We start from the raw sequence: 26,692 nt of genomic DNA, 5'->3' as shown, positions 1-26,692 counted from the left end.
TTTTGTTTTTTTAAATCCGAGCGCTTAAACACGCCTGCGGCCGGCTGCCTTGCGCTCGCCTTTCCAAACCCCGATTTGACTGCCGGGGGCTTTGCCCAAGGTTCCCCTGCAAGCCACGGCCCGCGTGGCGGCGGGCGGCGGCCCCGGGGGCTGCGGGCGCAGCGCAGGTGAGGGCGGCCCCGCCGGGGCGGGGCGGGGGCGGGGCGGGGCGGGGCGGGGGGCCGGGTCCGCCCCGCCCCGCGCCGCAGGAAGCGCCGCCCGCGCCCCTTCCTCCTTCTCCTCCTCCTCCTCCTTCGCCTCCTCCGCCCGCCTCCCGCGGCGGCGGCTCGGCCATGCAGCGGCACTTCTCCCTGGCCGACTGCGACGTGGTGGGCTTCGACCTGGACCACACGCTCTGCCGGTACCACCTCCCGCAGAGCGCACGGGTGAGTGCGGCGCGGCGCGGCGCGGCCTGGGAGCCGCGGGCCCGGGGGACCCCGCTCCGCTCCGCCCCGCTCCGCTCCGCTCCGCTCGCCGCCGCCTGCCCAAGCGAAAAGGAAAGTGGCGGGGAGCGGGGCGGCGTGGGGCGGGGGCCGGGCCCCCGAGCCTGCTGGCTCAGGTGCCCCTGAGGAGACCTGAGAAGAGAAGCGAAGCGCAAGTGCCTGTCTCGCCGGCCGCTTCCTCAGCAGGCCTCTGCCCGAGCGAAGGGCACAGCCGTGGCTTCTTCCTTGAAAAGGGGGCTTCTTGGGAGCTTTCCTAACTGGAGCGGCGCTGAGATAGAGTCCCCCCTCCCGCCAAATCTAGAGATGCTGCAGACGGAGCTGTCAGCCCGCAGGGCTGCCGAGGGGCGACCTTTGCAAAGTTTCTGGTGCTTAAAATAAAACGCCGAGCTTGAGGGCGCTCAGCATCTCTGACTTAGCCCCGTGGTCCCGTAGGGAGAGGAACTGCTGCCATGTGCTGTGCCTCTCTGCCTTCCCGCCCCTGACGCGCCTTTTTTTTTTTTTTTTTTTTTTCCCCGCCTGGCACATTTTAACCTCCCTGATAATCTTTCGTTGAATCGTCCTTCTTTGTTGACGTCAGGACTTTGCCACGGAGCTATCTTGTGTCATGGATACTCATGGTGTCCCCCTCTCCCCCTTCATTTGCCTCCATTCACCTGCAGTACGTTTTGCGCTGCGCGGGACTCCTACGCTAATTGCAAGATGCTCCATAATTCGGTATAGAAACAAAGATTTATGAGGTGTCCCACTTATAAATATGTATGGTTCAGTGCGTCCTGTGCTGAAAAATTGCATTGCTTCCTTTAGCTGCGAGTGGCTTTCTGTAGAGAGGCATCTTTCTTACAAAAGAGGGTTCAATAGTAGCAAGTTATAAAATGTATGTGCTCTTAAGTTCCTGCTGGAAACTCCACAACTCTAGGCTTACCTTCCATGTTCTTTCTGTTACGCCACACGCATTACATCTTGCACAGGCACGTTCTTCCTGATAAGAATTTTGTCTGATGGTGGCAGACATTAGGCAATTGATAACTGGAAGAGTTTAAAAAAGAAGAAAACGACCAATGAACAAAATAGAGGAAAAAAACTAAAAACATTTAGTAAACTTAGTTCACTCTCTGTCTTCTGGCGGAACACAGAGAGAGACTGAGCCATGCCCTTTGCACGCATCCTTATCTATTGGAAATAAAAGATACTTAAAAATGCTGACATGCACAGCTGAAGTTGCACTTAGTTCTTACCCTTTCAGTGTTGGCCTTCATATTAGTCTCTCTCAGACATAATTCATATTCATTCCAAGAGCAGCTTTTGTAATTAAGGAAAAAAAAGGCCAGGGAACAGCTTTAATGAAAGAATCATGAGATAAAGGGAGCAATTACTATTTTTGTATGGTCTTTAAGGACCTGGCAGCATCTACGTAGATCTTCTTGTACAACTTTACTGGCACATTACATTAATAAATCACTGACTGGTTTATCAGGCTTTAACAGTTATTTGAACTTATAAATAGCAATAATTTACTCAGTAGTTGCCTGTTTCCTTCAAATATGTTCCTTTGGATACTTTTAAAGTGTCCCCTAAGGGTAGTTGTCTACTGGTTCAGAAGCTGCTTGTTGAGTCTTGGTAACTGTGACACTTAAAATGAAAAAAAGACCGTGGAGGAGAGAGTAGTGACTAGTCGTAGGTACTTACCATCTTGGTTTCCCAACAGTCTTGAAGCACCTGGGCAGTAAGGTCAAATGCTGTAAACTTGGTTACGCTGGGCACGTTGCACCAGAACTGTTGCAGCAGCCTCTTGAGCTGTTTTCCAGCCATGGCAAAAACACCCTCAGGCACTATTTCCCAGTGGTGGAGGCGGTGGGGCAAGGCCCCTAGGTCCCTGGTTTGATTTTGCTTAGGGGGCACTAACACTCGCATCTTGCCACTTTCTAGGGAAGCGGTATCTTTTGTCTCACTTAATCAATACAATTAATGCATTTTATTTGTTCATTTGTAGTTAATATATGATAGTTTTGCCCACTATCTGGTAACGGAGAAGGGCTATGACAAAGACTTGCTGACTCTAGCTCCAGACAGCTTAGACTTCTGGTGAGTACGTTGAAAATAACAGAAACTTTCTTCATAACTTCCTTTATGTTGTAACTTTTACAAAGCTTGGAAGGCAGCTTCTCTTATTAGGTGGTTGTTATCATTGTCAAGCACAATCGATAAATCCAAAATTACAGTTTTAAATACTTGTTCGAGATACTTCTAACATGGTATTTTAAAGAGAGAACAGAGCATGCAAGCTTGCTTTGTCTGTGCTTCTAGCTGTCTAGACACAAGCCTTAGTCTGACTTACTCTCTTAGTTTATATATCTCCTTTGTCTTCTACCTTCAATTCAAATGGTAAATCCAGGAATCATCACAATTTAGTAATTTTTGTCTTGACAGATGTGTTTTTGTTTGTGTAAGGCAGAATAATCCCAACAGCCTTCTGAGGAACCAAGGAAAGTTCACGTGCCAGGAGGTAGCCCTTCGGTGGCACGTCAGCCACAAAGCTGTGATGCAAAAAGCAGAAATGCAAGTTGCTGCTCTGAGCTCAGTGGTCTCTGAGCAGGAGCTTGAATGCGAATCTCTGATCTTCCAACTTTAATAGGTTATTATCTAGACCAGGGGGGTGGGGGCTTGAAGGCCAGGTCATCACTAAATTTTTTAGGAGAAACACAGAGGTGGTTGGTTTTTTGGGGTGGGTTTTTTTTTATTTGTTTCCTTTTTTTTTTTTTTTTTAAGTAATGCATGCATTATTGTAGGAATGGTTTTGATCGGTTGTTTTTACAATTCAGCATTTGAATGGACAGTTTCCAACCAGATTGATTTCAACTTTCATGTGACAAGCAATATATCTATATTTCTCATATTTTAAGGCCTCTGATGGATGAAATCCATTATTAAGATCTAGATACCTTGGCCTTGGTCCCTTATGGGAGCTGGGGGTTCATTAACATGGTCCTGCAAGCCCTCAGTGCTGGTAGCCAGTGTGTCAGTGCTACTCACCCAGGTGTCATTCGTGAAAGACTGGGGTCTGCTTGCTGCTTTCGTGGCATATCTTCTTTCTTTTGGGTATCTTACAACAGAGGATGAAGGTGGCATTACTTTTTCAGTCTCGTTTATTCATTATTATCCTAGCCACTGAACTCTGAATTAATTCTTCAAACAACCTAAACAAACATAGCTTCAATTACCTGTAAGGTACAGATTTACTAGGAGAGTTGGGAACTCTGTTGGATGTCTGTCCTACACTGTCAACTCTTCACCTTGTTAGCACTGCCTAGCAAGGCAATGCTCCTGCTTTACGTGTCCCTTGGATATTCAGTTGCAGTATTTAGAATGATGTTCTATTCCTCTCTCCCTTAGTAACTGGTGTTATTGGTCTAGTAATAATAAGTAGGGGAGTTGCCACCAAGAAAAAATGTATTTCTTTAATAGAAGTGGCTTAAATATCACTTTTCTTAGTTGTATATGTTTGGGCCTTAATCCTCCAACCTTATCTATATGAATAGTCACTGAACTCACTGAACAATGGAACTGGATTTATTTAGTAGGAATTTGCTATGTAAGTGAAATCCAGTCCTCATTGTAGTAATATGTATTTGCATATATAGAGCATTGTTCAAAGATGGAAGTATTTGAAGGGTTGTGACTTTGCTGCTTTTGTGTAGCGTCATTGTATACCTTCTGTAACCGCATTTCACTATTCTGATCTATAACAAGGCATTCCTCTGAAGGCATTAATTGTTTGTTTCTCCCTTGAAATAAAATTATTCTTAGTTGTAAAGGCTTGGTGTTGGACATTGAAGAAGGAGACTTCCTGAAGCTTGCAGAAGATGGAAGAGTTTTAAGGTAATACTAACAATAAGTTTATACTGTTAAACAAACACAAAATTTGTATCCTCTTTCTGAAAGCTATCTCTCACTTTTACTAAATATTTAAAATACTAATTTCAGCATACATTCATTTATTAGATGTAAAAGTTTAAATACTCCTTGGTAATGTGGTGCTCAGTTTCTCTTAATGTTATATATGTAGTTTTTTCCATGATAGCTGCTAGTAAAGAATATCTAATTTATAATAAACATCTAAGACTCTGAGGGCATACTGATCTTGAAAGTAAATTCACTTTTTCAGTGGCTACCAATGTACTCTTTGTCCAGTTCTTGCTAAGATCCAGGGTAAGGTTTTTCTTTGAATTGTGCTTAACCTGACTTAGAGTCAGTGCTAATGACTAATGATAATGACAGGAGCACTATTATCTTTGTACCATACACATTCAAAATTCTGCAGGCTTACAGCATATAATTTAAATAGCGTGGGGTAAATTAATCACAGAAACTGACACACTTCGCTTTCAAAATTCTGTTGGTTTTTTTTTCCTCTTAAAAGCTATATTTTGCCTTCAGTCATCGCTTGAGTACGTCCTTAGTTCCTCTTTCCCTCTTTTTTTTTTCTTTAAACATAGAAGACTTCTATTTTGAATCACAAATCTGAAAAGTAAATATATCTAAAGTATGTCAATCCCAGTCCCATTTTCCCCTTATTTTTTTTCCGAAATGGAAATCTGTGTAATTTAGTACTGAAGATAGACTTTTTTTTTTTTTTTTTTTTCTGATAGCATGTGGGAGTAGGAGATTGAAGATGCTAGGGAAAATCAGATCTCATTGAAAGAAAGGAAGAAATACCTGTGAGTCTCTGCTGTGTTTCCTGAAATTCATTTAGTACCATGTATTTCAGAGTACTAAATGCAGAATTCAAGATTGGAGGATATACCACGGTAAAGGGAAGAGTGGTACAGGATTCCTTCTCCTAGCATTGCCTGCATTTGCTTCAAAACTGGAGTCCGTGCATTCTTTTGGGGCCCAATTTGATGGTCAAGCTAGTGATTTTTAATTCCTAAAAAGGGTTGTGCGTGCTTCAGCTGCTTGCAGGGCTCAAACTAGCACTTTTCCATAGTTCTGCCCTGCACTCTGTGAGCGTTACCAGGCTTCAGAATGATGTATAGGCTTTCTGCACTGTGCTTTATTGTGCAGTGTATATTGATAGTTCAAGTATAGCGAGTGTCCTCACACAATTGAGAACATTCGAGCAATACAGAGTGATTGTGTTAGCAGGTGAGGCACAGTAGCTGTGCTCCCAGCCAACCAAACCTCTGTGTAGTAGGGCTTTTATCGAGGACTGTAATGTATATCATAAAAGCTTAGGCCCTGGGAAACTTCTACATTATAAAGAGAGTTACTTCTGATCAACTTGCGTGCACATCAGCGTTCATTTGCAATGCGTTTCTGTGTGCTAGGAGTAGTTTGACTGTTTTCAACCTTTTTAATATAAATAACTTAATGCATCAAATAGGGCAAGCCATGGTACAAAGAGCATGACATCCGAAGAGATCCTGGAGACATATGGAAGGAGGGAGTGGAAGCATTTTAATACAGTCAGCGGAATGGTTTCCCGCTCAGGTACCTATACCTTAGCATGTCCTCTTCTTTGAAATTATTCTGGCCCCTTCAGTGCCTCATAGCATTATTTCTTACTGCAAATATTTGAAAACACTTGAGCTGAGAATTACTGGAATAGGTAAATGTTTTGAGAGAGAGCTGTTGTTTTGTATTTTTGACTTCTAATACTGGAGTTCAACTTAAATATAGGTCACTAGTGAGGGGACAAATGAGCTGACATTATAGGCATGTTTTGGTTATAGAGATAGGCGCATCGTTCCTTGGTGAAGTAGACTGACATTACCAGCCTATCTCATTTAGGACATATTTGGCAAATCTTAATTTGTTCTTAATTGTTGACTCATTACCATTAGTGCTGTTACTGGAGGCCTAGGTGCAGGTGCAAAGAACAGAGAGGATCTGGAAACAAAACTTCTCCTCCTGCAGTTGAAGTTTCCTGGTTTTAAGATAGAAGTCACTCTGAAGGCACAGTGGCTAGATTTGTGTTCTTGCTCTGTGCTTACTTTCCGTTTTACTTTGATCTTCGCAATTGTGAGTAGTACACATAAAGTGCTCAGTTAAGTTACGTTGTCCTATAATGAAGAGATTTTCCTCAAGGTTCTCCTGACATAAACTTGTTTGTGATGCCTACTCTAAATTGCAGGTAATCATTTGCAACAGGGTAGAAGAGAAAAGCACATTTGCTGTATGACCAAAGGAAACCTTTCTTATTTGTTGAAAAGTGCACTTGGTCTCTCTTGTGAATGTTAATCCCTGTTTTGATGACTTGTCCCTTAGGTATATTAAAGAACAGCACAGACAAGATCATGAATACAAAAAAAACCCTACTGGTTAAGTCATTTCACTCCTAGGAAATTATTGTTGAACATGACCTCTGGCTGGGGGGACATTTGGACCCTCCTGATTTGGTTCTGTTTTGGGGCCTCACATAAAAATATAGGCATGCTTCCCCTTGGGCTAAGGTGCTGTCTGCAGCATGAGTGTGCAAAGGACAAAACTATGTGTAAGGCCTGTCCAAATGTTTCTGAAACAACTTCTCAAACCCTTTCTTTTTGTTGCCACTGCTAGGGAAATCGATGTTTTGGAAGAGTTGAGTGATACTGTTCTGACTCTTAAAACTCATGGTTCTCTTCAGTCTCTTCCACCTTAACTTTTAGAACCTTAAAATGTATTTTTAAAATCTCACTGCCTTGATGTAGGTGAACAACTTTCAGTTGCCAATTATGAGAATCAGAAGTGGGAATAAAGGCTAACAAAAATTGGGAAGCAGATAATGCTTATTAGCAGTAAAATCCAAATAGGAGCTTATACTATTATTTAAATGTATTTTTTTATTAGTGATTAAAGCATACAATAAGGATTAAAAAAATGGAGAAATTCTTTTATTATTTTTTTCCAGCTAAATACTATTTGTATGATAATTATTTCGACCTGCCAGGAGCTCTCTTGTGTGCAAGGGTTGTGGACAGCTTAGATCAGGTAAGAACTGGATTGTTTGAAATTAAGTATTGCATTATCTTTCTTTCCTCCCCACACACTTCTTGCATGCGTTATTAAATGCATACAGATAGTGTATTGAACAACATCAACATCTTCAGCTTTTTTCTTGTTTGGAATTTTTCATGTCGGACTTAGTGTATTAAAGTTGTCTCTGAAGCTAGTTGTGAGCTACACGGCATGTTCAAAATAAATGTACTTCCACAAGAGGGCACAAATAATTAGGATACGAATAGAAATGCACTGTTTTGTCAAGTTTACTCTGTGATACGCAGAATATAGTTCTTAAAATCTCCTTTAATTATACTCGATGATACTTGAATTAAATCTAATGTAAGTCTTCCAAATAACACAGTTTGCTAATTTGCAAGGTGTTAATGAGTGAAAGCTTAATTCCATCCTTTTTTAAACTTGTTTTTGTCTTAAATATATTGATCTGTGTACACAGGTGTAAATACACCTCTAGAATAGTATCCAATTTTTTTTTTTCTGCTAAACAATAAGTTAAATTCTCAAGGTGGAAAATACAATTACTTGAACATTTTTCGATGCTTTTTAGATCGATAGAATGTCCTGAATCCTACCTTTGAAGTTAGATGCTAATTGATTTGGTTGTGTTAAAGAAGGCTTGAATCTTTAACTTGTGTGCAGCTGGGGGTAGGAGAGGGTTCTTCTCATACAGTAGGTATATTGTTGTCAAAAGAGTACTGATGTAATCTTCTGGCTAAAGGTACCAAAGCGCAGCAGCACTGAAAATTGCAAATACTAAACTTTGTCTGCAGAGTGAAATTCAGAGCTGTGAGATGGCTATCTGGGATCCCTTTGGGTGCAAGCTGGCTTGATGCTTTACCCTCTCCTCCAAGATAGCGTGCTGAGTAGATTGCTGCCTAAGTCCAAGTGCTGCATAAAGAGTTAACTAAAGCTAGCTTATCAGGAAGGACTGAGGACAGGTGTGCCATAAGACTCTTAATTTTGTGCCTGATTAATCTCCTTCCTCTACTGTTCACAGCTTAGAAACCTCTCTCAGATGTGACACCTGTATTGCATTACTTCATTTTATATTTAATTTAGACTTGGCACAAATCACCTATTTATTGAGAGAGAAAGCATGTTATAGCATGTGTGTAATAAGCTTGCACATTCAGTTACTAGTTTGCAAACTGGAACACTGACCCTGGATCAGTGCTGTCTTCAGCCAGAGAGAATTAAACCCGTGCAGTTCCTCCAGAGAGCTACCAGAAGTGGCTCATGCATCCTCTTTATCAGCTAGCAGCTCTTGAATATTTTACTGGACGTTGTCCCAGTTTCAACAGGAGGGCCACAGTAATTCCCTGGGATGTTACCATCAACCAGCTGAGAAAGATGCAAGGCATGAGGTGATAGGCCTCTCCCGCACTCATGCCTGCAACATGCTGCATCCTAAGGGTTAGAAACCATCACATTTTCTTCCTCTGCATTTCTGAAAGGAAGTAGAGGCTTCTGTTTCCTGTTCTGGGAGCCTGTTTAGTAAGGGCTCTTTTCTTATCATTTTCAGAAAACATTCTAGGATCAGGAGCGCTTCCTATTGGAAACAGGATGGGAGAACTGCTAGGTTTGGATTCAAAATGCGTTTAGACATGAGTTGGATGCTGGGCTGCATCCATCTACACTGTTAAGAATGAATCTGGTTTTGCTGTGTCCAAAGCCAGAACTCTTAGTATTTTCAGACAAAGCAGAGGATCCTTCTTAGTGTTTTGGATCTTCAAATTGAAGCTCTACGCAAAATACTTCTTTGTCTGATACTTCAGCTAATAAAGTTACATTTGATAATCACTGCCAAAATCTTGATGGACTGCATGGGCATGCACACAGGTTTCTCTCTGCTTTCTGGGAATCAGTTTGTTTTCTTATACATCTCATATGCAACGGCTGTAGATTTGCAAGGAATTAGTTTGACAGTTATTTTAGTATTCTCTGAGGTCAAATGTTTTGAAGGAAGTGTACCCACTTTTAAACTAGTATCCATCTGTCCTCAAAGCAGCACTCTGAGGAACTGTTGCTTATTGCACTGATTTTTTTTTAAAAGAAACAAACAAAAAAAACCAAAACCCCAAACTAAGGAGCACATCAGCCACGTGGAGTATGAGGGGAGCGGGCAGTTGAATCCGTCTGTCCCAAGGTTAGTGCCATTACTGCTACATGGATAGCTGCTCCCTAGCATCTCCTGAACATGGCTTTGAATAATGACCTTGGTTAGCAGCTAACTGGAGCTTGACGCATATGAAAGCTTTTCTCTCTGTTAAGTCCTTTTATGCATTTCTGTGGCAGTTTGCTATAGGAGTGGATTAAAAAAAAAGGTAAAAGCCACAGCATTGTATCTTCCCTGCTTTTAACCTGTAAAGCCAGTGGATGATAAGCAGACTGCCATAGTGCTTGTCAGTTGTGCAAAAAAGGCCTTGTTTGTGTGACTTGCTCGTTGTGAAATTAAGGGCAGACCCTTCTTCTGGAAGCCTCCATGGCAGATTAGGCCTGAAGTAGCAGTTTACTTCAGTATATGGAAACTACATGTTTTTGGTTGGTGATGTTAAGGGTTTTTTTTTCCAGTTTCTGAATGTTTCCCTCTCTAGAAAATGCTTTATGCTTACAAAATGTGTCATTATTCAGGTATCCGTGCAGTGGTCAGGACACATAGGGCATTGCCATGAAATCTGTTAACAGTTGCATTGAAATTTATTCTAGTGTAGGTGTGGAAAGCCTGTGACAACACTGCATGATACTTCCCATGGTGTACAAACTGAAAGAGACTATACCACCTGTTTTGCTGCTGCCCAGTACCTTCTGACTCTGGGCACCTCTTACAGGCTCCATAGCTAATCCTCTGCTCTGTAATATTGGCTGGCTGCGTAATTGCATCTGTGTTTAATTCAGCACTCCTAAAATTCGTGGAGTTTGAGAGTGCTGTGGGGCTCAGCTGGTTGAGAAGTTTTCCTCTCCCTTGGTGAGATGCTGAAAGGGCGGCTGTGGTCGGCTGGAGTTCTGGGAGACTTTCTAGGAACGGCGAGAGACTGTTCACGAGCGCAGATCACCTTCCCCTGTCCTTCTGCCAGAGCTGGGGTTTGGCAGTCTTCAGAGTACAATGTAATGCCGTGCTGCTCAGCCTAGCTTCTGGATGAGTATTTCATGCAGCGTTTGGGGTGGAGCTGTTGGCAGAAGGGCATTACCTCTAAATTATAGCAAAGGGGTTTGCCTGTTATGAGGGTGGAAGGTGATATGAGTACCAGGCTGTAGATAATGTCAACCTGCTAATTAAGTACATTAGTTGCAGGTCTAAGCACTTCTTTTTCCCAAATGTCAGTGGGATGGCTCATTCAGTAAGTTGCTCTTCTGCCTAATGCCCATTTTTGCGCTAACTTTTCAGAGTTCCTCACAAATATGAATCCTCCTTTCCCCTTCTTCCCGCCCCCCCACCATATCCTTCTGAAGTAGGGACATAACTTGTCTGCGGTTACCCAAAGTTCACAGTCAAGCTGGGTACTAAGCCCTGATCTCCTGAATCCTACTGTCTGAGACTGTTTTACTCCATTTTCAAAAGACTTTTGTTTATTAATGGGATTCCTGTCACTGTTTCAATATGAAAGCTCGAAATAGCTGGTACTTGATGTAATGACTAGGTTCCTTTTGACACTTACAGCATGATGGTCAGAAAAAATATGACTTCTGGAAGGACATGGTGGCTGCTATCCAGCACAATTATAAAATATCGGCTTTTAAAGGTAAGTGGGTTCACTGAAAACTTACTATACTAGATGGAAATATTACATGTGCTTGCCAGAACAAATACATTTGCAAGTACACTGTAAGTTACTCAACACAAGTTTTACTTTTCAAGCTTACAAATAGTTGTATGGTAGACACATATTTATCCTGAAATAGAACATCTTTATCATTACTATTTCTATTTAGTTTAGCTGGAACTGTTTTGCTATTTTTAACTTGTGATGTGCTACTTCACTGAATTTAGAGGAAAAATGGTTTCTTCTCATGATTGGTATGGTAATGTGGACATCCTTGAACTGTATTTTGATGCTATTCCTTGTGGTGGTGTACTCCTAAATAAAATCAGAAATGCATTGGAAAAAAAAAATTAAGTAGTAACTAATATTTAGTAATTTTCTTTAGTGCTCTAGTTTTGAATTCCTCATGTAGTATTGACACAATGGTGCGGAGATTGCTTTCCTATTTTGTAAACCTTTTTAACTTCTGTTATTTTGTTATAAATTTACTAGAAATTGCAGAGGAATTTTTTTTTTTTAATAGCCTTCCTCCACCCAAAGCCAACCTTATAATACTGTAATGTAAACTAGAGTTGGAAAGCATCTTGGATAGCTTTCTGCTAGAAATGTTTTTCCTCCTTCACAGACTTAACTTCTGAATTTCTATTGGGCATATAAAACAAAAAATTGAGAATAAAGGTTAATCATCTTGCATGTATGCACAATTAATTTAAATTCTTTTTAACTGTTGTTTTTTCTTTTTTTTGTAAAAAGGTTATATGCAGATCAGTTCAGAATTCTGTATGATTTTGCTGATAGTATTTTCTGATAGAATTACCTCTGTTAATGCAGCATTCATTAGGCACAGGTGTAGTTTGGACCGTCTTAAAACTTACCTTTTGTTCACCAGAGCTGTACTACTTTCTGTATTCCTTTCAAACAAAATTGTCTCAGAGAGGTTCCAAACAAGAATAGAAGTCGATGTCAGGATGCATATTGTAAAAGACGGGGAGATATTCCTGAGATGTTTTTGTTTGTTGTTGCTACTGTGTTTCCATTGGAGCTTAGACTGTGACTGGTAGTTAAGAATTCGTCTAGGAACTCATTCATACATGAAATAAACATATCTTTTGTTTTCTGCCAATATGAAACCAATCCTAATCAACTGTAACTATTTTTTTAGTGTTTTTGTTAATTCTTTTTTTCAAATCATGAAAGCTCTTTGTTTTAAAAGGTGTGAATCATGCAGCGTTTGGCAAAAAGAATAATTTTAAAAAGTGTTGTTTAGAAATTAATTAGATCAAACAGAAGTTAGTCTGATCTTTGAAATCAGAAATAATAGCTTCGTTTTATTTCTACAAGTGTCTGCTTGTGTGTACATGTGTACATTTATGCATATACCAACCTATCCGGTACTTACTTGTGTATGTAAGCACGGAATCTGCATACAAACAGATGTGTGATATGACTTTCTAACTGCTGTGATATCTAACTGTGTGATATCCTTTCTAACTGCTATCAGAATTGGTACTTAATTTAATACACCTGAATCTCTGTTATAAAAGTCATGAGGCACATGCACAACAGTGTTAAAAATATAAGAAAACATAGTAACTGACAGGCATGAGTTATTTTGGATAAAGCTCTGTAAAATCAGAAGTAAACCAGTGCAGATTGTACACACTACTTAGATATTTCAGTATGTGAAAGTACTATGCTCTGTCATGCATCACTTTGAAAAGCCTCATAGTGGTCTTATTTTCCTCTTAATAATGTGGTTTAGTGGCTAAAGCACTGAACAGGGAGTCAGAATAATCAGAGAATTTCTTCCTGTATCACTTACCTGTGATATTCCCATGGAGTATCTCTTTTTGCTTCAGGCCCCTCTGTGAAATGAGAATAGAGGTACTAATCTTCTGCCCCAAGTTTGTGCCAAAGAGATTTTTTTTTTTTTTTTTTTTTTCCTTGGCTGCAAGCTTAACATAACTTCCCGAGGGAACTCCTAAACCTGGCTCCTGCCCAACGTCTACATACCAGGAAGCCCCACTGTCTGAAAACCACAGCATCTTGACTTAACTCCATGCCCTTGATGTCTTGTAGGGGGTTTAACCCTTCTGAGAAAAGCAGTGCTCATTAACAGTTAGTCAAGGTAAAATTTCTAAAGCAAACTTATTAAGTGGTCAGTTGAGGAGACGCAAAGTTCCCAAGTCAAAATGCTGTCTTAGTAGCGCCATTGTCAGTGATGGAGCAGAACGACTGACCATTTTATTTTTTGAAATCCATAAGTGTTTGCCAGTCACTTTGGTTTGTTGTCAGTATGCCCTTGTTTCTTGATGTCCCTTCTCTTTTTTCACATGATTTCTTTGATCATAATCAGGTGTCTGGTAGATTTTGCTTTTCATTGTCTCAGCTATGGTAATTGCCTTAGATAATTGCCCTATGATATTTTTTTTGGATGACTCTTTCACGTAGTCATGATTGTCCTGACTCAGCTTAATGAAGGGTATTAACCCACTCTTCTACTTGTAAAGAAGTAAAGAACTGAGGCTTGCAGAGGGAGAGGGAGAGGGTTCCAAAATAGTCTTGTGTTATTCATATCTTCCGATCTGAAGAATAACTCCAAAAATTTATTAATACTATCAGAAAAGCATGTTAGATAGCAATGAACACAGATATTTGTATTTTCAAAAGGGTCATTTCTTACCTAATAATACCTGCAAGAATGCCCTCTGCAATTGATATCCAAGTTGAGCATTAAATTATTTGAGTAATCCTTTTTGTAAGTCTTTAAGTTATTACTGGAATATTTTGCAGCTTTAAGGTGGTTAACATTAGTTTGTATGTGTTTCACTTGGTTTATATTCTATATAAATTAGTAAAGAGCAATTTTAAAAGAAATCGCATGTGGCAATGTATTTTACGCTGTATTAATATGTGGATAAAAGTCCACAACACATTATGGAAACAAAGTTTGATCTTTAGAGGAGTAATGAGAGCTTGAAGTACTGTATAATTATTTCCACATGAAAAATTTCAGATTTGATGATTTTTTGGACAGAAAAATTAATAGTTTTTGTAGGAGGAAGTTGCCTGATATAAATTCTTCAAGCAGGATTTTGTAAAATGTCTTCTCTCAAGGGCTGCTTTCTCTCTGTCTTCCGTGATTGTCTTTCCCTATCATTTCCCTGACACTTCTGAAAACCGTAGCATCTGTGGTTATATAGTGAAAATGGTATATTTGTAATATTTTCAGTCAGTTCATATGATTATATTTCATTTTGGAAATAAAAAGATCATGGCTAATATGGCAGCAGAGACTTCATAAATTGCCCATAAAAAGGCTTGATGGGATCTACTCAGGTTTCAAAGATGCATCTGAGAAATTTGTCACTGACTGTCTTTTACAAAAAGGAAAATTATCAGAGAAAGAAAATGCTAGGCTTAAAATCTGTTTTTTAGTAACTTGCTTTTTTGTCTTTTATGTGATTGATGAGTATTCTGAAGTAGCATGCTGATGTATAGGAAGTGTTACTTTGGGGAGGAAAACTTTGGATCTTTCTGAACTACTCCATTACTCTACTACTCTACTACGCACACACACATACACACACACTTTTTGATTGCAAGTTTATGTTATTACCCTGTTGTCTTGGCAGAAGATAGTGGATCTAGATGTCTGTGATATGTGCATTATATCCTTTATATGCAACTTCAAATACAGCAAACAAACTGCAAAGATGCTTTTCTGGCCAAAAGGAAAGAATCCTCCAAACATTCTGCAAAACATTACAAATTCCTAATGTTGGTGTAGTCCAGAGATGAGAGATCATTGTTTGTCTTAATTGTGAAAACGGCAACAAAGGCAGAAGCAAAGAAATTTGTTACACTTCTCTGCTGGGCTTTACAGCTAAATACAGAAGGGATTATTCGGGCGCTTCATGTGTTTGAACACTTAAGAGGTACTGAAATTTGTCTCACATCTTTTTGAAGCCTTTGGAAGTGAGTTTTGTACTACTACAGGCCCTTATGTTTTCATTTTAATCTCATATTGGATTTTCTTTCCTCTAATGCCCATGATCCAGAAAAGATGTGGTTTCTGGAAGAGGTTTATCTTTAGGTAGATCGCTGATCTTCATGTGGAGAAAATACTAAAAAAAAAAAAAAAAAATTTCAAAATCTTACAGACCTTCTCAAGGTTCCCTCTAAATTGAGAATCCAAAGCTAAAATCAAGGTAGAAGTTGTGCTTATGCCACAATTTCATGTGTAATCTCTAGCTTTTCAGTGTTAAGAGATGCTTTCTTAATGGCTTAATGTCTAAACAATTATGAATAGCCTTCAAAAAGATGGGCCTGAGGTACTAAGCTGTAGACTGATTTGAAGTCCTATGTGCTCATTCGAGGAACAAAGATGTTAAAGGACAAAACCTGATTTAAAGTGGATGGATGATAAGAATTGGTGAACCATGCTTTTAAGAATACTGTCTAGGCCCAGTTTCTTGTGCAGAAACTAGTTAATTGGAATCACAGGACAGTAACGTACTGCTGAGCACCAGGCATCTCCAACAATTTTAAACATGTGCTTTGGCATATGTTTCAGATGTAAAGCAATTAACCAGAAACTTTACAACTACTGAGCAGTATTTTGCAGTTCCAGTACCCAGTCCCTCTATTTGTTCCTGAAACAAAACTGCCAGATTGGTTGAATGTATTGGCAGCAGCACATGCTATGTTTGCATACTGGAAAGTGCTATTGAATGTGAGTGACTGCATAGGAAAACATTTTTAGTGCAAAGAGGAGAGAATTCTTAGGAGACCTGTAATTAATATTTGGCCTAAAACAGGAAGGTAGAAAAGCGGGGACAGACAATTCAGACTCAAGTGTCTTCAGTTCTATTTTGGCTTGAAAGAAAAGTATCACAGGATTGCTACTTATTAATTGTGTTACTGTTTGCTGTATTATTTCCATACAAACATTTGTGTGCAATGTTTATAATAGTAGTACCAATTTGCTTGCCTAGGTCTACTTGGCTGCTAAAATAAGCAGATCTCAAGTTACACTCTCTACTTAAGCACTTACTATTTTACCAAAGTATAGTCTAAGCCACAGGCTTCCTTATCCAGCAGCACTTAATAAGGGGAGAAAAAACAATTCTGCAAAGTTACTTTCTTGGTAGTTCTTTACAGTTTCCAGAACATTATATAGTTTTGCTAACGATGGATCAACCTAAAAGTGTCCTCACTTTTTTGTTAATCCCAATATATTATCAAGTACTGGGAAACTGTTGATTTCAAATGTATGCAATATAGCAGGCCTCAGGTTCTGCTTTCATGAAGAAATGGTGATATCACAAAACTTTTAAATATGAGCCTATGTACTTTTAGCTCAAGTGATTAAAAACTTCTATTTAAAAAAATTAAGCTAAAATAACAGTCTAAGAGTTCATAAGGTTTTGATGTACATGATACTTTTAAAACATGTGAATCTTAACTGTCATTGGAAGAAATGTGTGATCAAGCTATTATGGTTTGATAATTTACAAGCACTAATTTTACTAAGCTACTGTACTTTATACCATTAACTTTTCATAGTGCCATAACATGAATGTAATGTCTGATGTGATTGAGACATGAGTGTGTGTAGGTATGGTAAATATGACTATGTCTACTGACTGATTACTGTCATCATCTGATACATTTACCATTTAAGTAAAATATAGTCCCAAGAGTATTGTGTTTTAAAGGCATGAACTGTTCAGGGAAAAACAGTGCAAAGATTGTCTCCAATTTTGGGGTGGTAAAGCTGTTGTGATTTTGTGAGTGACTGCATGCTTGTGAAGATATGCTCTTCTGGATTTGGTGGTAGTTGTTTTACTGTACTCTGAACATTGTAGTTTTACAGAATGTTAGGAGCTTAAAAAATATTGAACTAGTTTGTTGCTGCAGATTCCAAAATGTGCATCAAAGAAAGCTGAGTAGATTTCTAGGCTTCAAATCTGGTTGTTTTTTCATACTGTGAAAGCTTTAGATCTTCAGTAACAGGTAGTAATTTGTAAATCTACCTTTCTGCAAGGTGGTTATTCATTAATAAGAAAAGTGGAACTAAATTAAAACTGTGACACGGTATGCACTGTATTAGAGTTGTGTTTTCTTGACTCCTGTTTGATAGCATAAAGATGAAGCTGACAGATAGCAGACTAATGTTATTGAAGTATATTATCTGTCCACTGTGATGACCATGCTGTATCTGAGACTGTTTACTTTGAATAATACCTTCACTTCATTCAAGTATAGTGAAGTATGATCAAGAGTCCTGGAATCACTACTTCATGCGTTTATGAGAAGTTAGAAATTCTGATTTTTTCCTTTTTTTGAAAAAAAGAAAAAAAAGACAGAGACTGGTGCATTAAATTAATTCATAACATTTTAATGTTGCATTCACTTGGACAATTGATCATCATTTGAAACAAATTTCTTATGACAGTTCTCTAAAAACATACAATATTACTCTACTAGGTTTGAACCAATCTTTTCCACCTTCTCACTCCCTCCTCCCTTTCTGTTGCAAAATGGAAGTTGCATGACCTGCTAGTGATGAATCAGATCAGTGCCCTGTTAAAATGGTCTGAAGAAGAGAGTGTCAGGATAGTGTAAGTGGGATGTTGTTACATATGAGCAAATAGGAAACCTGAGAAAGAAGAGTGAACGTAGTCAGAGGAATAGAGGCCATTAGATTCTGAATTGGGCAGTTGGAGCCATACTTGATCGTTCTCCATGAGATCGATGACAGCGCTTCCAGAAGCCTGGTCAAGGTATCCTTTCTTGTACTCATCATAAGTGTACATGATTGGGGAACCATTTTTGTAGAGTGCAACCCAAACATTTGTTCCTTTTGCATGTACATGGTAGGAGAAATAGTACAGTCCAGGGATCCTGCAGGTGAAGATTCCTGTTCTGGGGTCATAGTGTTGCTGCCTATTGTACAAGATTTTATCAAATTTGATGGGGACTGTTGCCCCAGGGTAGGCTTTTGAGAGGATGACACTGAAAGCAGACACTGGCATCCCTGTAAGAGCTTGGTTTACTCCTTTCATGAAAGACATTCCTGATACCTCCCGAGACTCTCCTGCTTTAACGTAGCTTTCAGGCATCTGTGGGATTACAGCTTGGCCGGGGGGACCAGGAGGACCTGGGGGGCCTGGCAAGCCAGGCTCTCCATTGTTGCCTTTAGGCCCGGGGGGTCCAGGTGGTCCCATGGGTCCACTTAAGCCTTTTGTAGAAATACCTGCTGGGCCTGGCAGTCCCGGTGCTCCTGGCTCACCTTTTGCACCAGGGGCTCCTGGCAGGCCAGGGGGGCCGATGGGGCCTCTGATCCCAGGTATTCCTGAAGGCCCTCTGGGGCCCGGCTCACCATTGATCCCTGGCACTCCCTTAACTCCTTGTGGACCCATTGGACCAGGCAAGCCAGGTAGCCCAGCATGGCCAGTGTCGCCTTTTGGACCTGGGAAACCTGGGTGTCCCTTAGGACCAGCAAGACCTTGCTCGCCTGGGTATCCTGGTTTTCCCTCTAATCCTGGTAGACCTCGTTCACCCTTGGCTCCTGGGAATCCTGGGGGGCCTGCAGGGCCCATGTCACCTTTGGGTCCAGGTAGGCCATTCTCGCCGGGCAAGCCTTTGAGTCCTTGAGGGCCCATGTTTCCTGGTGGCCCGGCAGGCCCTGGTTCTCCTGGCACACCAGCTGGGCCTTGGTCTCCTTTAGGTCCTGGAAGGCCAGGAGGACCTTCAGGCCCTCTGTGTCCCTTCATCCCTGGCAATCCTGGCTTTCCAAATCCTGGAAGACCTGGGGATCCAGGCAAGCCTGCAGGTCCAGGGTGTCCCTTGGCTCCAGGGATGCCTGCTGCTCCCGGTGGTCCCATTGGCCCAGGCTTGCCAACACCGGCTTCTCCGGGTTCTCCTGGGGGACCCTGGGGACCTGGGATACCAGCTGCTCCGGGTGCGCCTGGTAAACCTCTGTCACCTTTCATACCTGGCTGACCTGGAAGACCATTTTCACCAGGCTTCCCTACCCCAGCAGGACCAGGTAGGCCCCGGGGCCCCTGTGGGCCTGGAAGACCCCTGTTACCCGGGCGGCCTGGAACGCCGAATCCATTTTCTCCCTTTTGTCCGTTTATACCAGGGATACCTGGCTCTCCCTTCTCGCCAGGGAGGCCCCTCGGCCCTTGGGCTCCTGGAGGGCCTTGTGGTCCTGGCTTGCCAGGAACAGACAGTCCTGCGGGGCCAGGAGTGCCAGGGGGTCCTTGTGGCCCTCTTGCGCCTGGGAGCCCAATAGGTCCAGCTTCTCCTTTCTCACCATTTAGTCCTCTGTCTCCTGGCTTTCCTGGTAGACCTGGCATGCCTGGCTTTCCAACTGCAGAAAATCCAGGTGGTCCTGGGGGACCAGGGGGGCCTTGGGGACCAGGACTTCCAAACCCTGGCTTTCCTGCAGGACCGGGTTGTCCTCTTGGTCCAATAGGGCCTGGAGGACCAGGGGGTCCTTGTTCACCCCTTATCGGCACACCTGAGAGAGAGAGAAACCAGGTCAACCAGGGCAGCTACAACAGATTTGCAGACCTGTAGCATGGTGGTGAAATGTGTGAAGGGTTGACTTAATTTGAACCTCAGAAGTCAAGTTTCTAATACTGTGTTTGGTCGCTGAGAACCTGACGTTCAGGGCGAAAGTGTCTCAGAGCTCATAAAAGAATAATTAACAAGTGCAAATGTGTTGGAGTTGTGCTGTGAGCAGCAAGGCCTCTAGAAATTTTTTTGGCTTCAATACATTTAGGGTCATCAGAGAGCTTAAAGGATGCTGTGCAAGTAGATGCAAACTATTAAGGAAGAAAAAAAACGACAGGTGACTGATTTAGCAAGTTATCAGACTTGCATCTTAATGATGAATGAAAGCAGAGAAAGCTTCCTGTGCATGTGTAGCCGCTTTTTTGAAAGTACTTGGTGCTATATTTAAGTAGTGAGATTTGTGTTCTTTCCCCCCTCACACTTCCAAATGTGGGCCATGGCTCTGGGTTTGTTTTTTTTTTTGTAAACATATGAATCTTACATTTTCAAATACTTTCTTAAAGATTTTTTGTTTGCCATGAAAATTCCACTCCGTGGTACTGTCACAACTGATAATTCATCTTACTGCAGTCAGAATTCCAGCACTGTGTTGTTTTTTAATAATACTTCATTTTCCTAGTTATCAAAACAGCAGGTGGAGCCACTTAACCAAATGTCACAAATAGAGGAATAAACAAACAAGCTCACTGCTTGGTCTTCTGTGTACTTTGGGGGAGTTTGCAGCTTCTTGTTGGAATTAGAAAGCTGATTTGTAGGACCTTACAGACAAGACTAGCATGGATATTATGAGACTACTTCAGTAGTTTGCAGCAACTGGCAGCATTATAGAACGAAATACCATACCTATGATGAATGTTACTTTAAGAGCTCGTTTTAAAAAGAAAAACTGAGTGATATAGGAATAGCCTGGATTCTGTTTTTATAATGGCAACATATTCTATTTGATGCTTATTTAGAAAAGATTGATAAGATCAACAATTGGATCAGCTAAAGTTTGCATTTCAGTCTCTTACAAAGAGAGCAGTGTGTGTTTGTGTGTGTGTGTGTATATATATATACACACATATATATACATATATATATACATATATATATATATAAAATGTGTGAAAGTTTATGCAATGACTGTTTTGCCGTCTTTTAGATAGTAAATTGCTTTTTCCAGTCTGTGGTTAGTCTTGATGAACCAAAAATGAGATGGAGGAAGAAGACTATTCTTGTACATATTGTATTTTAAAAAGAGAGATGTGTATATGAAATACTTTTGGTTTGATATTGGATCTGCAAGGTTGCCTTCTTCCTATATTGCCAGGGAAATTGTTCTTATCTACCGAGTGTAGAGAGCGCATTTTCTTTTTTGCTGGTGCATAAAATCAGCACAAATGTATATCACTTTATTTTGCACACCTTCCTATCTCATCCTCCTTAAGGCAATGAAAAAAAACATAGTTGTTAAAATCCTGCGCATAGGAAGAAAGGAATGTCTGTAGCTTATTGACAAACTGAAAATGCAAACACACATCCTTTTCAGATGCAAAGGAGATTGTGGAATCTGTGAGTACCAGTGACAAGTCTGGTGCAGTCATTGGTATCTTACTGATATTGTTGGATTTCTTACTACTGAACTCCCAGATTCAGTAGGGTGCAATTGCAAGTTGGTTTTCTTGTTATATAGGTAACATAAGATATGGCAAATTTTAAGAACTACATCGTATGAAAAATAATTTGGAAAAGGCTTAAGCCTGTCAGAATTAACATTTACCCTGCAGCAGAAGTGGCACGTAAATGTTCTTTACACATTACACATTTTCTCTTCACCGCACATAAGAGAGCTGCCATCAGAGAAAACAGCTTACTCAACTGGAGAACTTATTCCATAGGTTCTGTCTATGGATGGAACTTCAAAAACTGTCTGTTCGCATCAGAGAACTCAGGCAGGTCAGATCAGAGCCTGAACAGGTTCCTGAGCTAATGCTGTTTCAGTTGTAAAGCATTGGGGGCAAAATACAAATAGGTTTTTACATCAACTGCATCGAATCCAAAACTAAGCATTTATGTGGGTACTTTGGCAGAAGACAACAGTGACCCCAGCCAGGTCTGCTCTTCCATGACAGTAACTCAGACTATGTCCAGGCCTACCAAGTGTATTTTGTTCTTTAGCAGCCAGAGTGAGCTTAATTTCTGCAGGGGGGCAACCTTCATTGTATTCAGCTGTGTTTAAGTCACATGCGGTTATTACACTTGATCTCATTTTTTTTTGGTGGCAAATTGCATCAGACTTTAGCTTCAGAGTGCTTCTCTTTCTTGTTTTTTACCATGTTTTGGTTGCAACTTTATATCAGTCCTAAGTTCACAAATTGGTGGGTGCTGCCTTTTTAGATAAGATGCTAAAGGCTTTGTCAGTGTTCCTGTTATTATAGAGATTTTTTTGTGAGGAGCTATATTGTTTCAAAGTTGTGCTGCTTTTAGATTAAAATGTCTGGTAATTGTGCTGTCTAGAGACAATGGTAAGTCCTCTGAGGAAAGGACAGCTGAACACATTAATGAAGTAGGATTTTTGCTAGGAAAATTGAAGTAGTGGTTGGCTATTCTTTTATATGTCTTGGCACATATCTTGATGCAAAATTGGTTTACATTCTCTAAGTGCAGTCAAACCCTATTTGTGTATCGAATTAAGTATGAAGACTTTAACATAACCTGCAATAATGGCTTATTTAAGCATTGCTGAACAGTTAAACTTAAATCAATGATTATTCTCAACTAGGACTTTTCAAAGATTTGAAGCCGAAGAGCTACTGGTTTAAAAATTATGTTCTGCTATATTTAAAGATTGGTAACACTAAATACATACAGAAAAGGAGAGTATATTCTGATGGGAGAGCTGTCAAGAATAAGATTTTAAAAACTGTTAAAACAATTTCACCAAATTAAATGAAGCTTTAATAGGTTTTAATTGCCAACAGAAATTGTATGATCTATTATATGTTGTCCCGGGTCACCAGTTTGGGCCTAGACTGAAATTTCAGTTCCAGGCTGCTTTTTGACAAAGCTGTACAAAACAAAAGGAGAATTTACTGGTAACTAAATATCTAGAAGCCAATGTTTGGTGACCAAACAGGAAAAGTAAGCCATGATTAAAAGCTTGCCATATGCTACTTGAGCTACTTGCACATGGAATAACTCACTGGACAATATAGTTAGATGGCTTTGGTTCTGTAGTCTCCTGTTTTATTCTTCCATGTTTGTCTCAGACTGGAAATGATGATCTCTAACAGTCTGCCCTCTTTAAACTCTTCTAAAAACTCTCTATAGGATGCTTGTTTTCCAGACTGAAGAATAGCTGTGATTTTCCAGTCATCCATTTTGATGCTTATTCCCCAAATGAAGATTTGTCAAGCACTTTCGAGTGACTGGACTCTTACGTCTGTAAAACTGTAGGCTGTTCCTGCTTTTGAGGTCTAGTATATAGTCTTTCTTACCTTTCCTAAACGGACAGCATTTTACACTTCTCACATGTTGATATAATCATTCTCATTCTAAATATGAAGTTTCATGCACATTAGATTCTGTGTTAGTATATAAAGTGAAAACTTAGTTCAGGAAAATTCATTTCCCCTTTTCACCCCATTTTCTGTCTACCCTGCTCTTTCCTTTTTCTTAATTTGCTGCTGGTTTCCTCCTTTCCAAATGTTTTCTACAGAGGGGAAGAAAACAGTACAAGGAGAAGAGAAGTAAGTGAAGTATGGTAGAGGATAACCAAGTAAATATTGTACTTCACTTAAAAATTATATAAATATGTAAATGATTCTGAATAAAGTAATGGAAAAACAATATAAAAAGTTAATGAGGGGAGAGGGAGGAAATGCAACTCTAACCCAATGGGAATTCCAGTTAGTAAGTCCTCAGAGTAGCTGTTTATGTACAGGTACCTAAATTCAATCTGAGAGTGCTGGTAGGATTCCAGAAGGTCTTTGTGGTGAAGGCAAGGGATGAAACTATGACAGTATTTTGGTACAGCCAAGAAGAACATTTTGGGGGGGTAAATTTCCCAGCCATGCTGCTTTTACTTGGCTCTTACTGCAGAGTGTTCTTGAAGCATGTGGGCTGGAGCTGGTTGAGGTGAGACCATGGCTGCATCTTTGAACTTGATGTGTGCTGCTCATGAGCATCCAGTCCATAGGATCAGACTAGAGCTATTCTGAAGTGAAACCTCCTAAATGAAGCCAATGTGGATGCTATGTCCTGAGCAGCAACTGTTCTGGTCTCCAGATCTGCTTCTGTTGTGCTGCCCTATTTTCTAATGCAGATAACAGCCTAAAACGTCCTTTTTCTAGTGAAGAGAAGCTTATTTGCAAATTCTGTTTTCCGAGTCCCTCAATCAGCTTCCTCATTTCTACTCAAGTATGATTATTACAACTAAAAGTAGATGGGATACAGCAAAAGTGAAAGCTATTCTGAATAGCCAGTTGATGTCTGAAATAAAATAATATTGTTCTTGGGGTGGAAAGGATGTTTACAGTTCGGTTCTCTTAATTTTAGTGATGATAACTTTGAATAGAGACTACTGCTCGTTCTTTGGGGGACAATTCATCAAATAAAACCAGAACCTAGGAAGTCAGAAGTTTTGACTTCAAGTTTTAAAAAAAGCTTTGGCCTAAGCATGGAAAAATAAAACAGAACTCAGTTTCAAACACTAAGTGTAGCCACCCATTTGACTTATAAGGACAGAGAGGATACCCAGAAATAAGATGTCACAATGTATAGCATTGCAATTATATATTCCCTGTACAATAAGACTGATTTATGAAATGAAGAGAACTTTTTATAGTAAAGCTAGAATTGTTATATTACTATGAGATTAGTCTCATAATTAAAGTATAAGCCTAAATCATTCATGAAAAAACTATGTAGAGGTTTATGTTATATTTTTATGACTATATATCAATTTATTTTGCCTTTCTAGACTTTAAACAGGTCTTCATTTGGCCATATGAATCAGATATGTATTTAAATTCACACCTAAGGTCTCTTTTGAGTAGAGATAACATGACAGAATATGTAAAAGTTGTTTCTGAATATTGTAGATGACAAGTCTATTGTTAGAAACCCTAGTGCTGAACCAAAAAATCTGAGGATAAATACCATGTTGTACATAATTATGCACACAATCACGTTGTATTATTCCCACTACTGAAGATCAGATCTATAGCTGTGATTTTGTTTCTGGTCTACATGCCTTTAGTGATTATTGTGTAAAAAAAGAAAAATTGTCTGTGACAAGTGTGCATCTTTGTGAATAGGAAGCAACTGCCAGAGCCACTGCCAGTTCTTTCTGCAGTGATGACATTATTTTAATAAACCTAAACTGTTAGTGAAAGTTGAATACCAATAGTATAAACAAAGAGCTTTTGTTCATGCATTGACCCACTAGGAATAATTGTGTTACTTTGTTATCAAAAAATAGTAAACTTACCTTGACTCTTTACATTGAATGGTAGAAAATGTGGCCCCTTGATGCTGGATTGTTTCTGGTATCGCTCAGAAAAATATCCATCGCTACCATGGACAATGTTCAGACAAAACAGCAGCAGTAAGGATATTTGTAAATGCATGTTTCCAAATCCGTTCTGTGTTAAAAAATGGAGAAAAAGTTTGTTATAAAGAAAAGCCGATCAGTTCTGTTTCTGGTGCATGACTAAATGAGTTTTCTTAAAGTATTGGTATTAAAAGTAACATTATTTTGTGCTGACTTCCTCCTGCTTTCACTAGTTGTGAAAAATCCTCTAAGAAAAAGGGAATCATTATTGCTGTCACTTTGAATGATAGAGCTCTTGTATAGATAGTTTAGAGGCAATAGTCTCACTCGTAGGAAAAGAATCATTTTAAATGGATGCCAGCCTGTTAAACCACTCTCTTGAGAAACAGTGATTATTTTCCTAGTTACTTTTGGAGCCCTAGTGTAAGTTCAGGCATTGCATATATCAAAACCCCTGAAATGAAGAAAAGTTTTCAGTGGAAATACGTAGACACTCTACCATGACCTTATTGCCTCTGTCTAATGCTATAGCAAATGAAGCATGAAGTCCTGGCTCCTTCAGCATCAGTGGCAAAAATCTCACATTGCCTTGCTTGAAACCAGGCTTTTGTCTGTAGCCTTTCAGATAGCCCCAGTGGCAGTAAGGATGCTGTCAGTGGCCCTTAAATATCACCCCCCTTCCCTCCCCAACCAGAAAACGTGTATCCTGTAGAAGTTACCTTCAAAACCAAATAGAATGAAATGAAATCATAACATACCAAAGTGTAGTGGAGCTCCAATGCAGAGTGGTAGAGTAGTGAATCCTCCTCTATCGAGGAGTTCTTCTGCCACTGGTGAGTGAGCAGAAGCTGATGATTTCCAGTGTCACCCTTGAGTATTTATACAATTTTCCCCCTAGTTGGGTGACTGCTGGGCATAAGCTCCTCCCCCAAAATCAGTAAGCAGTAATTATCTGTGTGTATATGTGTGTTTTTTAGGGGTGGGGGAAGCTATTTTGGGCAGTAATCCTAGATCCTGTTAAGTTTTTTTGTTTGTTTGTTTGTTTTCCTTCCCTTGGATTTCTTATTGTTGATGAAATTGTATTGCTCATAGCTTGTACTTTCTAAAATTTTACAGCACCTCTGTCTTTAGAACTGAGAAAGGTAACATTGGAAAAAATCATGAACTTGTAAGTAAGGTTAGTAATTCTAAGTGCTTCATTTGGATTTCTCTGTAAATGGTTTATGGAAAGAACTATACATTTTGAACTTTGAGCTATTACTTTCAGGAGTAACCCCACTAAATTCTGTAGAGACTACTTATGTGAGTAATTGTTCATTGGGATATGA

At 40.0% G+C, this 26,692-nt stretch overlaps 2 protein-coding genes across 2 annotated transcripts in view; one reads left to right on the top strand and one right to left on the bottom strand.

Annotated features, from left to right (window-relative positions):
• Positions 1-323: 323 nt before the first annotated feature.
• Positions 324-26,692, top strand: part of NT5DC1 (5'-nucleotidase domain containing 1) — a 199,596-nt gene continuing 173,227 nt past the window's right edge. The window contains exons 1-6 of the mRNA XM_082307059.1: positions 324-425; positions 2,473-2,564; positions 4,287-4,358; positions 5,863-5,969; positions 7,369-7,448; positions 11,137-11,218. Of these exons, the coding sequence (XP_082163185.1) occupies positions 333-425; positions 2,473-2,564; positions 4,287-4,358; positions 5,863-5,969; positions 7,369-7,448; positions 11,137-11,218 (526 nt within the window). The 5' untranslated portion in view covers positions 324-332. The remainder of the gene's footprint in view (positions 426-2,472; positions 2,565-4,286; positions 4,359-5,862; positions 5,970-7,368; positions 7,449-11,136; positions 11,219-26,692) is intronic.
• On the bottom strand, positions 17,881-25,440 carry COL10A1 (collagen type X alpha 1 chain; the record flags this gene model as incomplete). The annotated part of the gene is made up of 2 exons (XM_082306186.1): positions 17,881-19,772; positions 25,302-25,440. 2 exons carry the CDS (start codon positions 25,438-25,440, stop codon positions 17,881-17,883), a joined length of 2,031 nt encoding a protein of 676 aa, XP_082162312.1.

This window comes from Platalea leucorodia (assembly GCF_965183815.1).
Source record: "Platalea leucorodia genome assembly, chromosome: 3".
Taxonomy (NCBI): Eukaryota; Metazoa; Chordata; class Aves; order Pelecaniformes; family Threskiornithidae; genus Platalea; species Platalea leucorodia.
Note: the sequence above shows the minus strand (reverse complement) of the source record. Positions and strands in the feature narration are given on the sequence as shown.